Source organism: Malaya genurostris, chromosome 2, assembly GCF_030247185.1.
Source record: "Malaya genurostris strain Urasoe2022 chromosome 2, Malgen_1.1, whole genome shotgun sequence".
Lineage (NCBI taxonomy): Eukaryota > Metazoa > Arthropoda > Insecta > Diptera > Culicidae > Malaya > Malaya genurostris.
Window position 1 is genome coordinate 226,468,272 of NC_080571.1, and position 15,918 is coordinate 226,484,189.

General features: G+C 37.3%; 1 protein-coding gene across 4 annotated transcripts in view; it reads right to left on the minus strand.

Annotated features, from left to right (window-relative positions):
• Nucleotides 1-1,003: 1,003 nt before the first annotated feature.
• LOC131427853 (serine/threonine-protein kinase 26) overlaps nucleotides 1,004-15,918 on the minus strand; it is a 205,666-nt gene continuing 190,751 nt past the window's right edge. For all 4 annotated transcript variants that reach the window (XM_058591407.1, XM_058591406.1, XM_058591405.1 and 1 more), the window contains 4 exons: nucleotides 8,544-8,894; nucleotides 8,301-8,480; nucleotides 8,059-8,237; nucleotides 1,004-2,936 (listed from right to left, as the gene is read on the minus strand). In XM_058591407.1, the coding sequence (XP_058447390.1) occupies nucleotides 2,915-2,936; nucleotides 8,059-8,237; nucleotides 8,301-8,480; nucleotides 8,544-8,894 (732 nt within the window). In that variant the 3' untranslated portion in view covers nucleotides 1,004-2,914. The remainder of the gene's footprint in view (nucleotides 2,937-8,058; nucleotides 8,238-8,300; nucleotides 8,481-8,543; nucleotides 8,895-15,918) is intronic.

Consider the following 15,918-nt stretch of genomic DNA (forward strand, 5'->3'; position numbering starts at 1 on the left):
ATGTCATAGCACTTCGCGTACTATTTGATGAGCAGTCCAATAGGCATCACGCTTGCCACCACACAAACAGCAGTCCAATAGGCATCACGCTTGCCACCACACAGCCATCGTACAATATGTTCCACAGAAGCGGGCCCAGGATGGATCCCCTGAAATAGAATTAGTCGCTGGGGGATAAAACTGGCGAATATGGTGGTTGTTTCATGCAATTTAGCCAATCATAAGGATTAGTTGGTTCTGATAGGCTGTGAGAAAACACGGCAGCCTCTTTGTCAACTTTTTGTATATTCAAGTTAAAACACTTTCTTTTAATCTTTACTATGTCAGCTATACACTTCTATTCTGTACGTCGATCGATTCGAAATATTCCGATCGAATGTGCAATTTCCATTCTGCATTCCGTTCGAGTTGGGTATGAACTCGAATATTATTCGTTCGAGTTGTTAAATTTTCGAACATTACTCGATCGACTTGCGTACGTATTACTTTTGTTCGGTTTAGAATCGTTCTAATTTGTTTATACAAGTGTGACGGTTTCGTTTACTAAGAAATGAATAATATAAATAATAAAGAACGTAAGTAGTGTTGACAGCTTTGATGGTTAAGTGTTCGAAATTTCACGTGTTCCTGAGCGAGAGTCGATCGAGTCGTACAAGTCGAACGGAATAAAGAATGCAAAATTCAACCCTAACATAAGTGTAGATTCTTTCGTATCACAAATCCGTCGGATTGCAGAATCGGAGTGGTTTGTGTTGAATCATAGCATTTATTAATTCTATTGGATGATGTTTGCAATACCTCGATTCGCCACTACCCTAATGATAATACCCTAGTTTTAAGTTAGTCGTTAATTAAAATTAGAAAATAACCTTGGCATTTTAGAGCTTAAGCAGTGTGCCTTCAAATATGTTACTATTGTATAAAAAATATACCTCGACTGCTCAGCAATCATGGAAGGGAGGTAAATTTCGGATATGTTTAATGGTAGTAAAAGCACCCTAAATTAACAATATTTCCTTTATTCTCATACTCGGCGCGTCGCAGTATAGCCCAAATTTGGCTGATCGAACTGAGCGTCTTTTGTTGCGTCAGTCCAGCGAGCATACTTTTTGGAACAGATTTCGTTTGAAACCAACTAACATTTTTCTTCTTCGAAATAATATTAAATTTTATCATTGTTGTTCTATTTTCGGGAATTGTTTGGGCTTGATTGTGTACTAGTCCCATCACTTTATACATTGTTATTTATGAAAGTGTTAACAAGGGTTTTTCCTCTCTTTTACAATATCCCAGTGCTACAGTAGTCAAGTCTATGGTTCTATATAACTGCTCGAAACAGTACTTTTGTATGTTTCTGATGTTTTGCAAAATTTCAAACTTGTTTTTCAAAATGGATTTTAGTTAAATATACCTAGTTAAATTAGTATCATTCAGTATGTAGCAGTTAAACATTACATTTCTTCATTCACTGCCGTGCAGCAATGCTCCTCACTCTCCTAGTCGCCTCGGTTTACTATTCACAGTGTCTTCTACGCCACATAGTTAACAGTCAATGTTACATACCGACGATATTGTTTCTAAAATTAATTAAACATACTTGCTTTCTCTATGGAATTTTCGCATCTTGCTAAACTATTATCCTTTTTCCACTTTCTCCGATGATCGTATATGTGTTGGGATTTCTAGGAGGGAATTTTGCTTCGTTCCTGGTTTGAGACTCAACAAAACAAAACCAAACAAAAAACTGACTAAGTTTCTCTTCGTATGAAAATGGAAAAAAAACGATCAACATAAAGGCAAAGCTTAATAAAACGAAAGATTTTTTAGACTGAGGAGCTCAACGGAAAAGCGTCGAACAAAAAACTGGAAACAACGTAGTTACAAACATCGTTCAACAGAAGAGCGGTCGTTAACAACAATGTACGCGGATAGCGCAACAGGACAAAAAAAAAAAACAAACCAATAATCGCTAGTAAAGAACGGTCATCTTTGACGATGAAGCAGTAGTTCGTCTAAAAACAGAGAAGAAATATAAAAGCGTGGGAAAACATATGTTTAACATTGTTCATCACGGTCAAACCAAACGTGGAAAAAATACATAATTTTTATTTTTCAGTTAGACAAATATGGATTAGCGCCATCCTCAAACTATCGCAGATTTTTATTTAAAAAATGGTTAAAACCTAGAAACAGAATTTTTTTACAAGATATATACAGAAGATAGAAACCTCGATCCAGTTATTTTTGGTAGCAAAAAAAGAACGAATGTTTTATTTCCTAGCGAGACATGTTACCGAAGTTTGTTTTCTACTAACTGAATATTTGCAATGGTCATATATATCCGTAATCTAATGCAGTGTTGAATAAAAAGACATATTGTCATCAGTTTTCTGTGCTATCAATATTTTTTTTCTCTGATTTGTTGCTGTGCTGTTAAGCGGTCTTCAGCTGTTATTCTGTTGTTATTACCGGTAAAAGTATGAAATAGCTAAAATAGAAACTAACTAAATATTCATAGCTAATAGTCAAAGAAGTGAAAAATAAATATCTTCTATCATTTTGCAACAAAATATATACACTGTTACATCAAACTGTCCCTACATGCTTTGTCTATCCGCCGTAGATGCGTGTTTCATAGCTTTCCTGCTGTCTTTGCTTGCTATAGCATTCTAAATCCGAAGTTGAAGAAAAAAGGTACACACGCGAGATGTCAGTCGTCGTAGCTACTTTTTTTGCCCGGTTGGCCAAACGGTTGAACAAACCCTGGCGAAAATACGCTTACGCGCACTTGACGGTTTGGATTAAAAAATATGGAGAAAACGGAGCTCTCTGTCCTGGAGGTGGAACACGGAACACTTAAAAGCTACCAATCAAACAACCAGCCAACGTACACACACATGCCTCAACGCACGATTTATCGCTTCACTTTGGAATCTCTGTAAGAAAGGATGAAATGGAAAAAAGAAGAAGAAAAAGAAAACGATGCGAAAGGACACATCGTTAACGATGAAATATTTTCATGGAGTGAATTAATTTACAGGAATGGACCGTCACCAGACAATAATTGTTGTGAATGTTAGATACTACCATTTCCTTAAACCAAAAATACTGTTTTGATCGACCGACAGATTTTAGAACGATTCGGGTCCAGCGCAGAAAAATAATTACAATTTTATGAAATTTTATTTTTTCATTAAACACATTTCTAGTCTGTTAGGAGGGTTCTAGAATTTTATGATTTTTTTCGGTCACATCAGTCTGTCAAGAACCAGTTTTAGTTTCTTTTTGAACTATTAACGGGTGTTCAGAAGAGAGAATGAGAATGATTTCAATGTCTTTCTGTAACTAAAGTAAGGAGCGTAGTTTTTTCGCTCTCTGGATTCCATAGAAATGGGTGTTTCGCATAAAGCTTTTTGCGAAATCCACCCAAACCACTCTATTAGCAAAATAATACTTTTTTCTCCCTATAGCGCTATCAAAATCTCCGTGCAGTGAAGAATTTAGGTTTACTTGATTTCTAGCATTACGGAGAATAATGTTGGTGCCGTGAATTTTCTTGGAAACATACGTGGCCGCACTTACACACTTAATTTCGTTCGGTAAATCTTGCCTCTTTTGACGAGTTTTGAACAGCCGAACTACCGAATATTTCCATTCTACTGATAAACAAACGTTCATTTGATTCTACTGATACAAATGAACGTTTGTTGACAGCAGTACCTCAAGGTACCGCAGTGATAAAACGTGAATTTTGCCGATAAAATCACCTACTGAGATTTGAACAGCTGAGGTCGGTAATCCAATTTAAGTGTGTAGAATGCTGGTTTCGGACCAATTTTCGTTACGAGTGCGATGGAAACCCCTGATGACAAGCAAAGAAAAATGTTCAACATGCCTTGTTTTTTGAATTTCTTGATGCTTACTTCCAAATTATTTTCTTGGCGTTGAAGCCTTTTGTCATTGCATGCTGAGTACAATGGTTCGGAATGCGTATTAGTCGAGTTTTTCGGCGGCGACACGACCTGTCAATTGACTATAAAAACTGTCCCACAAATTTAACTGACTTAATTTAACTACCACTCCTGTCGTTTCCGCATAATTCTTAGCCTAACCCAGTTTCCACCCCAACTGCTGTCGAATCGTTTGTTTGAAGCCAGTTTCGAACCTAATTTCAACGTCGTTGAACTGAAAATCGAACTCAATTCTTATATCGGATTTGTTCACAACCATGGGTCAATGTCAGTTTTTTCAAGCGAAACGACATCAGTAACTGGTAATGTCAAATCGGCACAAGTTGAGAAAATGTAATTATTGTCAGTGTGGAGGTTCTGCCCCTAAATAGAGGGAACTTATGACCCGCACTGAAAATATTGAGCTTCTTAACACGGATCAGGGTCATTTCGCCGAAAGCCGTTTCGCTGAATGTCATTTCGCCGAATGACATTTCGCCGAATATTGAGCTGCTCAACACGGATCAGGGTCATTTCGCCGAATGCCATTTCGCCGAAAGCCATTTCGCCGAAAGGGTCATTTCGCCGAATCCTGAAATCGTAATTAGAATTGATTTAAATTAAAGACAAACAGAAGATGATAGCGTTAACGCCCGTTTTGTTAACTTACCATTGTACTTCTTGAATAATGATTGATTGTTGTACTCTTGAATAAAGATTGATTCATGAACCTCAGAAAGTAGTTTCCAAGAAAACTTGTTGACTATTAGCTACTAAGCATCAAAGCAATTGCATAGGTGTATCTACCAGGCAAATGTAGGTGGTATTTTCCGTCTATTAAGTGAACATGAAAAAAATACTAATGCGGCTACGCCACATCGTTTTAGTTCATGTGCTGCCGACCTCGCTACCGCTCGTTCGGACCTCACTAAAGCAAAGAAACCTACACACTTAAATTGGATTACCGACCTTAGCTGTTCAAATATCGGTAGGTGATTTTATCGGTAAAATTCACGTTTTATCACTGCGGTACCTTGAGTTACTGCTGTCAACAAATGTTCATTTGTGCTGATATATCAGTAGAATGGAAGTATTCGGTAGTTCGGCTGTTCAAAACTCGTCAAAAGAGGCAAGAATTACCGAACGAAATTAAGTGTGTAGCTTTGAGTAGACCGGGCAAACGAGGCGGTTACAGGTTTGTATGCAAGAGGCCGCCGCTTCCGACGGCGGGTCGGCGACCGATTCAGCTGGCGTCGGCTCGGCGGCTTTGTGCCGCCGAGCCATCTTGGCTTCTGTTATGTGGCTGCGCCACATCAGTTATACAGGAGACATAACATACAAGAGATATGACCCTTACCCACTCAATTTCGTTCGGTAAATCTTGCTTCTTTTGACGAGTTTTGAACAGCCGAACTACCGAATATTTCCATTCTACTGATATATCAGCACAAATGAACATTTGTTGACAGCAGTACCTCAAGGTACCGCAGTGATAAAACGTGAATTTTACCGAAAAAATCACCTGCCGAGATTTGAACAGCTGACGTCGGTAATCCAATTTAAGTGTGTACACACTTAATTTCGTTCGGTAATTCTTGCCTCTTTGACGAGTTTTGAACAGCCGAACTACCGAATATTTCCATTCTACTGATATATCAGGACAAATGAACATTTGTTGACAGCAGTACCTCAAGGTACCGCAGTGATAAAACGTGAATTTTACCGATAAAATTACCTACCGATATTTAAACAGCTGAGGCCGGTAATCCAATTTAAGAGTGCATGCAGTGATTACCGAATTGTTTTATTTGTATCAATAATGTTTTTTGGGCCATCAATGGTACTACTGAAAGTAGTTCATAGACATTTAATTAATAAATTCAAGCGTTAATTTATTGTAGATACACGAAAATTCTTAGTATGGCACACTTGCCCTACCATCCCTTACATTTGTTTGGTATCGATACTGAGCAGGATAAGTGTGAATACACGTATTGAAATATGTGGAAGGATATTTGCGTCCCTGCACGGAACTGTGTCCGGTACTGACCCAGACTGGAAGGGTTACTGAAGGTTCCTGGTCTAGAATTCAGTTCCAGATATAGAATCTAGTTCAAGAATCAAGGATTCAGTTCCAGATTTCAGTTTCAATAGGAGGTCGTCACGGCAATGAAGCTTTGATCAGCCATTTTGTGATAGAATTTTCAGTAGTAAAAGATATTCAGATGTAACTCGAAATTAATTCTAAAACGTTAGCTAAGCAAAATATGTAAAAATTTAGTGCTGCATTCATTCTAGCTTGCGTAGTTGACTCGTTCAATACAGACCATTATCCAGGTCCAAAATACAATTCTAGAATTCAGTTCTGATATACAGTTTCAGAATCCAAAACCAGATTTTGTATTTCATTTCCAGAATCCAGAACTGAAATTTAGTTTTTCATACAGATTCGACGGTCAGAATCGAGTTCTAGAATTCTGGAACTGAAACAACTTTCAGAACTAGTATCTGTGCCTGGATTTGGAAGCCCAAATCTGGAACTGAGATCAGGATTTTGATTCTAGACCTGAGCTATGGAAGTAAATTTCAGAAATGAATCTCGAACTTGGATCTGAATTTGGAAACTGAATTCCAGGTCCAAATCAAAATGCAGTTTCACAAGTTCTGTCCGTGTTTTAGAAGTCAGGCTCAGAATTTCGAAACTGAGTTTTGAATTTGACGTTCTGGAACTTAAAACCAGTACCAGAAGTCAGATTCTAAATTTTGTTGTATTCCCAGTATCCAGTTCTAAAATGCATTCCAGAATCCAGGTTCAGAATATAATCCCAAAATTTGGTTCCAAAATTTATTTCCACAATTCTAGAAGTGTAAGTGAATTCAAGAACTGAACTTTGAAGATTTTTTAACTAAGCTGCGGATCTGGTTTCTAGAACTGAGTGTCGGAGCCGTATTTTGTATCCGAATTTCAGTAACTAAAATTCAGCAGCAGACCGGAATCCAGGTGTTAGGATTCAGGATCAGAACTCAAAACCGAAACAGAATTCCAGAGCATGTGTTAAGTAATCAGTTCAATGATCCATTTTATTCGTTTTCACGTCATCCGGTAATGTATCTGATATTACCCATTCTAATTTTTTTAGAATTTTAAAATGACTCTTAAACAGAATCAAACGGTAGCGTAGAACTGTGTCGACTATAAATTTAAAACTTTTTAAATTGGTAACGCTTAGAAACGTCCAGATGGCATTCTGTTTACTTTAGCTTCTGTGTTATTACGCATCTGTGGTGCCCCAAATAACTTCGACTCTTTTTTGGGACGGGAATAGCGTAAAAAGCAATCGACTTTCACGCGGCCCGCCAGAGATCGGCTCCCAATCAAGAAATTGTTCGGCCCAGAGAGGCGAATGAGCAGAAGGTTTTAACGGAATAAAAAAAAACTTTAAACTATGATTAACCAATGATTGGAAGGTTTTTAATCTCATCCAAAATTTCTAAATACACTTGACTACATCACGAGATTTTTTGTGCTGCGCTAGGATTGCGACAAAAAGCAACAATTTGGAATTTTTAGTAAAAACATTTTCTAATGATATCTGTCCGCTAACTTCAACCAGTCGATCGTATGAATGACATTAGAAGAAATCGTAGACTAATGGGAGCTGGAAAGGTTTAATAAGAGTAAAATTATTTTAGGTAACAGTTTATCTTGAAGATCATTTCAATACATAAGAAGAAATTTAAATTAAAAGCGATGAAACAAAATAAATGAACGTAGAATATAGATACGACAAAAGCATCTCACAGGACGTCCTAGCAGTGTACCACCTCAACCAGTAATTGTGACTAAAACGTTAGTTAGAAAGACAGCCAGCTAATTCAACAGAGTTGTGTTCAATCGATGATAGATTAAAATAGGTAGAATTAATTGTAATTGTTAGCTAATAGCCTTCGTTTTTAACCCTTCCTAGCCAGCACCATATCCGTGTGATCCGCTTCTATGGCGGATGTGTGTCACCTCCAACAACGAAAATAAAAACAAAATAACTATATCCATCGTTAGCAACCGGATTAATTCATTACTACTGCCACCTAGGCGAGCAGCACCTACCGCGTCACTTTGTCTATAAGCGTATTGATCCGAGTCTCGGAGAAACCGGGCACCAGTTTGTGAATGATTTCCTTCACAAACAGATCATTCACCCCGGGACATGTCAGTTCGGCCTTCTCGAACGCTAGCCTCAGGTCGCTGATCTCTGCGTTGCTCGAGTTAGAATAACTTCGCTGCATCTGTAAGCGGAGCGGAAGTAGATATTAAGTTTAGTATTTGGCTTGGACGTCAAATTTTCGTACCTCCGACAGTAGAGGGAATATTATCGACTTGAGGCATCCACTGTTCGTTCGACTCTTGGCGTTATTATTTACATTTGTAATACTGCTACTTCTGGGATTACCGTTACTATGACTGGTTTCGCGCTCTCGGTCTCGTCGCAAACTGCTCTTCTCCTCACTATCACCCCGATGATTGGATACCTATCGGAACAAAATCACGTTTTATACCTTCATATTTTTTTCGACAACTCAATAACTACCAACCTCCTTTGAACCTCTCCTTTCCTTGTTCTCCCGTTCCGATTCCTTCTCACGTTCGCGTTCCCTCTCGCGATCACGGTCCCGCTCGCGATCTCGTTCTCGTTCTCGCTCTCGCTCTCGTTCCCGCTCCCGCTCCCGATCGCGCTCTATTCGATCTCGTTCGCGCTCCTTTTCGCTTTCCCGCTGCCGTTCCAAGCTTGCCCGGGTGCCTACATCCTTCTGAGGTGATACTGGTTCCCGTTCCGAGACGATCTGTTGCTTCCGGTTGCTGCTGCTGTTGTTGGAATTGCTATTGGAGGAAATCAACACGGACGGTGTCTGCGGCTGGTGTGATGGCGACGTGGGGGCTCGTGGCTAGAAATGGGAAGATTTTACAGGATTAACATTGATGATTATAACTGTAGGTAGTATGTTGGGGTTAATGTACAAAAATCATCTCATTAGTAAAATCAATTCGTTATTTTGCGTATTACTAGGCTTCCAATCAACAAATTATAATAGATTCAGATGATCGACTTTGATCGTAAGGCCATCAGTAACAGTTTCGAAATGAATAAAAGATTAGATTTTTGGGATAGTTTTGGAGTACAGTGACCTTAGGTAGTACCCGCCGAGTAGCTTTACATTCAACAACTGACTTTAGTGATTTGTATTATTTAATTTAAAAAAGTGTCTTTTCCAAAGTAGAGTTGAACTCTACTACTACTTGACGGTTTAAGTTGAACTACTAAACCGCAATGATATGTCGAAGACAAAACGCAAAAACAATTCCTTGACCGTCGGTATTGAACAGTCACACGAATAGTTCTTGGATCCTGGGATATTTTCTGGCGGCCCTCTAGGCATTCCATGGGTCCATAACTTCAGTCTTTTTCAATCACTAACAGCCTTTTTAAAGACTAATATTTAGTCAACTTTGCTTAAAATTTTTAGTCCAAGGAGTGATATTCCGAGCTAAGTCCTTTTCAATACTAATACATTGATCAGTCTTTTCAAGGTCTATCCAAAGAATTATTCTCCGAGATAATCAGTCTTTTTCATGGATACCACAAAATCAGTCTTTCTCAAGACTTATTCAAACTAGGAGTCTATTCTAAGGTTAATTTAGCCTTGTTAATTTATATTATTTAAATATGACTGGACACACTCAGAAAAGCAACCAGTCTATGGTTGAAAATAAAATAAAAAGTAAGGACTGCCATTCCAAAGCCTTCTGATAACATTGACGATCTTACAGAATCTGGCTGTAAAAATAATATATAACGGACGGAATCCCCTTGAGTTAATCCCACCGTCTAACAATATTTACGATATTCTTCCTGAATCTGGCTGCAGCGACATAGAAGAATTTTTTTCAAATATTCCTAAAATAGACAATCACAACAATCTATGTCTCAAGTGACGGTGATGATCTCCGACTTCAAAGCATTCCGTACTGAGCTTACTACTTTGTTGTAGGAAGTAAAATCTTTGTTTCAAAACGGTCTTGGTTGATGGATTGAAAGATCACAAACGTCTTTTTTGGTATTTATCTGAGAAACTTCATAAATTTTACTCATTTGACATAACATCCGTGGTCTATTGGCTGTCGCGAAAGGCTTATCAAATGACCAAAGTACCAGAGAAATTAAATATGAACTAAATGAATTTCCTGGTTTTGCTCCTTTCCAAGTAATACTAATAGAAAAAAGATCGAATAAAATTACTAAACCACGCTCTTGGATCTCCTATCAACTTTATATAATAAACTTCAATTGATGTGAAGTGATCAATTTGAAAATTTTAGAAAAAGTACGTTTCACGTTAAAACTGGTAGAGAATATTATAAACGACAACATGATACTTATTAATTTATCAGCTTTTGAGCGTTTAGTAGAATAATTTCACGAGGATAACAAATTTTTACCACCGTTTAATTCCACTATAGGTACTGCTAACTTAACGCAATTTCGTCTTTGCCAAGGCTTCGGCCATGGTACCAAAAACTGTCATATGGACATAGGGTGTTTGAATTGTAGTAATTCGCATTCGAAAGACGTCTGTCCTTCTCTTCATCTGGTATCAGTTACGCAAGCGTGACAGGCAGACAATTACCTACAAGTAGTGTCTGGGCTATACGGCAGGTGGGTTAGGAATTTCCATTCGAGCGATTTTAAGCATGTGAGACCGTCTGTGCAACATGTATGCGAGCATTGTCATGTTGTAGAATTATATTGTCGTGTTTATCGGTGTATTGTGACCGTTTTTCTTGCACCTCAAACACATCAATTGTCGTTGGTATAGCTCTCCCGTGATCCTTTCACTATGTTGGAGTAGTTCATAATATACCACACCCAGTTGGAATACCCATCTTATTGCATAACAGATTTCATATAAACGAATAATAATTTATCGATTTTCAATATGGGACTGATTTGCAGTGCTCGTACGGGTAACAATCCAACAGTTGACGCCGAAAAATAATTTTCGGTTTCGGAAATTTCATGTACCTCTTCGGTGATTTCTAAAGATCGAAAAATTTTGAATATTGACCGCTTGGCAGCGCCATTTTCCCATGTCCGATTTAGCTCAAATTTTACATAGGAACATTTCTGAGGTGCCCAGTCAATGGGCACTAGCGCTACAGGACAGGACTGTTCCTTCGAACATTAACGACATTTGATTTGTTAGACCAGCGTCGTATACTCTGAACCTATGACCGGGAATCCAAGTATCAGGGTGGCAAGTGAATTGCCGATTCCAATTTCCCGTTGTTTCCGGTTTCTCGAGATAAAAATTCCCGGTTTTCGGAATAAGCTCAAATCGCCCCAGTTTAGTTTTTTATATATTCATTTAATTAAAACTCTAAACAGATTTCGTATGTCCAAAAAAGATCATTATAATATGCCCGCTAATTGATGATTCAAGTACTTTACAGGCATTTCGATGTATAAATAAGAAATATTCATTATAACATGTGCATATAACTGAAAAGCATAAACCTTTTTTCTCGCCATCTAGAGGTTTTGGTTATACGTAACCGATTTCTTTTCGAGTGCACATGACTGTTTTTATTATTTTTTTGGTATACATATGATTGAAAATAAATCAATAAGGAACAAGAATCCCAAAAACAGACACTTGCTACTCTGAAAAAATAACACATGGATCAATAAGTCCCGAGACTAAAGCAGAGATGGCACTCGTAGTGAACCAGTAACCACGTCTTTCTATAGTACTAACCTTTGCTTGAAACGGGTCAAAATTTTAAGTCGATCCGACCACAAACAGCTGAGTTATCGAGGTTGGAGTAAAGTCGTTTTGTAGTTTGTTTAAAAAATGGAAAAAACCGAGTTTCGTGTTTTGATAAAACATTGTTTTTTAATGGGTAAAAACACCGTGCAAGCGAAACAATGGATTGAAAAATGTTATCCGGACTCTTGTCCATCAAAAGCAACGATTTGTCAGTGGTTCACCGAGTTTAAACGTGGTCGTACCGACACAAATGACGCGGAACGCGCTGTGGAAGCCGTTACACCGGAAAATGTGAGTGAAGTGACAAAAATTATAATGAAAGATCGTAAAGTGAAGCTCCGTGAGATTGCTGAGATGACACAGATATCATATGGAAGTGAATTTACTATCCTTCATGAAAAATTGAGCATGAAAAAGGTTTTTTTCCAATGGGGTGCCGCGATTGCTTTCGATGGAACAAAATGCACCCTGCCACAAGTCGATGAAAACAATGGCGAAATTGAACGAATTGGGCTTTGATCTGACCATGTGTTAACAACAATCTATGCCTGCAATTTCAAAGCATTTTGTACAGAGCTTTCCTCGTTACTTTCGGAAGTCGAAGTGAAAATCTCAGTTCGGCGGGAAAATTATAAACGACATGATGGCACAGCGAACCTAACACAATATCGTTATTGTCAGGGCTTCGACCATGGTAAAACAAATTGTCATATGGACATACGCTGTTTAAATTGTAGTAATTTGCTTCCAAGCACGTCTGTTCAACGAACGATACCCACAGATGAATTGTTATTGTCTGATTGGGATAGAAGCCATAAAACCAATTATTAACCAATTATTAACTCAGACAAAAAATTAAGATTGTCATGTGATAACATTTAATTTAAAATCATTAGATGTACATATACCAAAGATTTACCAAAACCATTCGGCTGCCACGATTGGCTCTTCTAAAACACCAATTTTTTCTGACCCTATGTGCGGGGTTGAGAATCGTAGGCTGGTAGGCTGCATGAAAGGTATCGACTTACCCATCAAGCTATACCCGTCCCCGGTTCAATTAGTTATATATTCTACCACCTTAGAACTAATTGACTAGGATACAGATCTCATATCGAAAGCAATACAAACCCTGAAATTGTTTTGGGAAATATCGATACATGGCTGTATCAATATTTCCCAAAATTTAAATAATTTAAATAATTACATTATGGAAATTATAAGTCTATCAGGGCATAATCAGTAGTGTTCTAGTTCTAGATGCATAATTTATGTCAGTTACAAAATTTTAATCTGAATTTTAAAACAAGAAAAACTGGCAGCACCAGCAGTGTTTTACTCGTGTTTCAAATATACAAATAATAGAACGGCATCGTAGACCAGTTTTAAATTTGACAGAAGAACTGTGTCGAATGAATAAAACTAGAACGACTTGCTGGGGATACGTTTGTTCCAGTTTCTGCTCTATTATAGGCATACGATTTTTAGACGAGGAACGATAAGATAGTGAGTTAACACAAAATTTTTAATATTTACAGTTTCTCTTGAAAAAGACCATACCCAGTGGTCGAAACGTCGGGCAGTATATAACAGCCGTTCTTATTTAACAGACCGCTAAAGCCGAAACCATAATTAATGCAAAATAGATCTTCCATATAGAACTTCTAGCTGCTGAATTTGCTCTCAGTAAGTTTAAACTAAATTCAATTTTCCTACATCTACATCAATATCAACGTTCTTGTGATCCTATAATGGAATATTTAAGCATCGTATTTCACACAGATTTATATTCATGAACATGTAAATTTGTCATTTGAAAATTTCAGGAGTTTGAAGTCGAATAAAATTAAAAAAAAACAAAAGAGACATAGCAGCAGGGCGACTTAAACCGAGAAACATTAGATCACAAAGCACGCTAGGTAATTGACTGAGCCACAGAAGCCCATATCCGTTTGAAAAATTAAGTAGTTATGAATTTTATCGTTTGTAGCAATGTAGCAAACAAATGAGCACAGAAAAAAATATAAATTTAACGGACGACAGTTAAATTTATATTTTTTTCTGTGCTCATTTGTTCTGTGTTTTGTTATTGTATGAAAGAATTTTTTTGTCGTCAATAAGTCGAATTTTATTATTTATTATTGAGGACCTTTAAAAAAACGTGATTAATCCACCTAGCAGTGAGATTTTTTTATCAATCCGCATGTGTTTTTTGCATGGGTTTTCCTCGATGTTTTAGTTTTCATGGCATTATTTCAATTATCGTCGTTTTAAACGGCAAATTGAGATTTTTATCACTCATTACCCTGAAATGCCGAAACTGCAAATAGTATCGAATTTCAATCTTAACGTGTGACAATCGATTGAACATTTCATGAGATGTCGAAGTAAGTTCCACTTTAGAGTTTTTCGTCATTATTCATGGTACTTACAGAACCGGTATTCAGGAACTAGCATAACTATCAAAATCTGCATACCTAATAAACCTGATTAATTTATGTGAAATGAACATTTTTATACTAATCATCCTGTATTTCCTAAACCGGCAGTCGGATCTAACTAAAAAGTAAGATGTTTTATAGGATTTTAAGACCTCTCATTTGAATCATAGATGGTTCTTAGTTTTCATTTGAACCTTAGATAAGTTCAGCCATTTACGAGAAAAATGAGTTGCACTATTTTAATTTCGTTTCACACATCATCGTGTGGTTCCGCAATCAGAAGTTGGATCCAAACGTAATTCAGGAACCTTGTTTGGGAGTATACTACTTTTCATATGAATCTGAGTTTGTAGAAAACGGTTGAGTCATCTCCGAGAAATTTGAGTGAAATTATTTGTCCCACACGCATTTGCTGATCTCGACGAACTGATGCGAATGGTATATGGGTGTTATGTTCTTCCAACATTTATTGCTGTAAGTAGTTCAAATCAATAAAATTATGGAATTGCTTTCAACTCGAAAATGCTCCCAACATCTGGTTTACATATGTCATATTCGAACAATTATGTTGCCAAAAACGAACCGTGCTAAAATCGGTCCGAGGCAAAATGTCATGAAAAAAGATGCTGTACACAGTCTTTTTGGTACTTGGAAACAATTGTATGTAACAGTATAAAAAATCGTGTTTCACGTTGCTCCCAAGCATTTCTTTGTCATACAATGCTCAAAACTTCAATTGTTGGAATAGGGGAAAAAGTCGCTTACACAAAAATGTCGATATCACTGTTAAAAATGGATGGATTCTAACAATCTATGGCTAGTTGGATAGCTTATCACCGTGCGGAATCTGAGTGCGGAAACGTATTTTGTTTTCAAAATCAAGTGTGACAGATACTGCCAAAAAACTGAAAATTTTGAAACAAAACCCCGTATAACTCAAAAAGTAAACATCCTATCTCAAAACGATTCAATAGCGTTCTAGGTGACGGGGAGACCTTTCATTTGCGACTAGTTTGATCAAAATCGGTCCAGCCATCTCTGAGATCTCGATCTCTTAGTTGACAACACACATACACACACACACACACACACACACACACACACACACACACACACACACACACACACACACACACACACACACACACACACACACACACACACACACACACACACACACACACACACACCGGGCCTCGGAAAAATTTTCTAAAGTTTGAGCGAATTCTATACCTATTTTTTATATACATAAAAAAAGGTAAAAATTCACCGAGCAAATCAATCCATATTCTAAATCATTCTAAGGTTCTATACTGGTCATCAGAAACCAGTTTCAGCACTCAAAGACGGATCTCAAATACTCCGGTGGATAAGATCGAAGTCGACAACTTTTCCAATTTTGTGAGTCCTATTGACATCTCATAGAAATATGAGCATAACTCAAGATAACATTACTGAGACAAATTATGAGGAAGTAAGGGCAATCATTAGCAAACATAAAAACATGGAGGCTTCTAAGAATTTCAATATTTTTTTTAAATGGCATTAATTTGCAAGTGTATTGAATACTTATTCTGGCATCAATTTTGCAAGTGTGTTGAATACTTATTCTTTTATCATATATCATATTTTTAATATAATATAATGACAATGAGTTGTGTCAACACTTTTACTGAACATTTCGCTCAAACGTAAAATTGGGT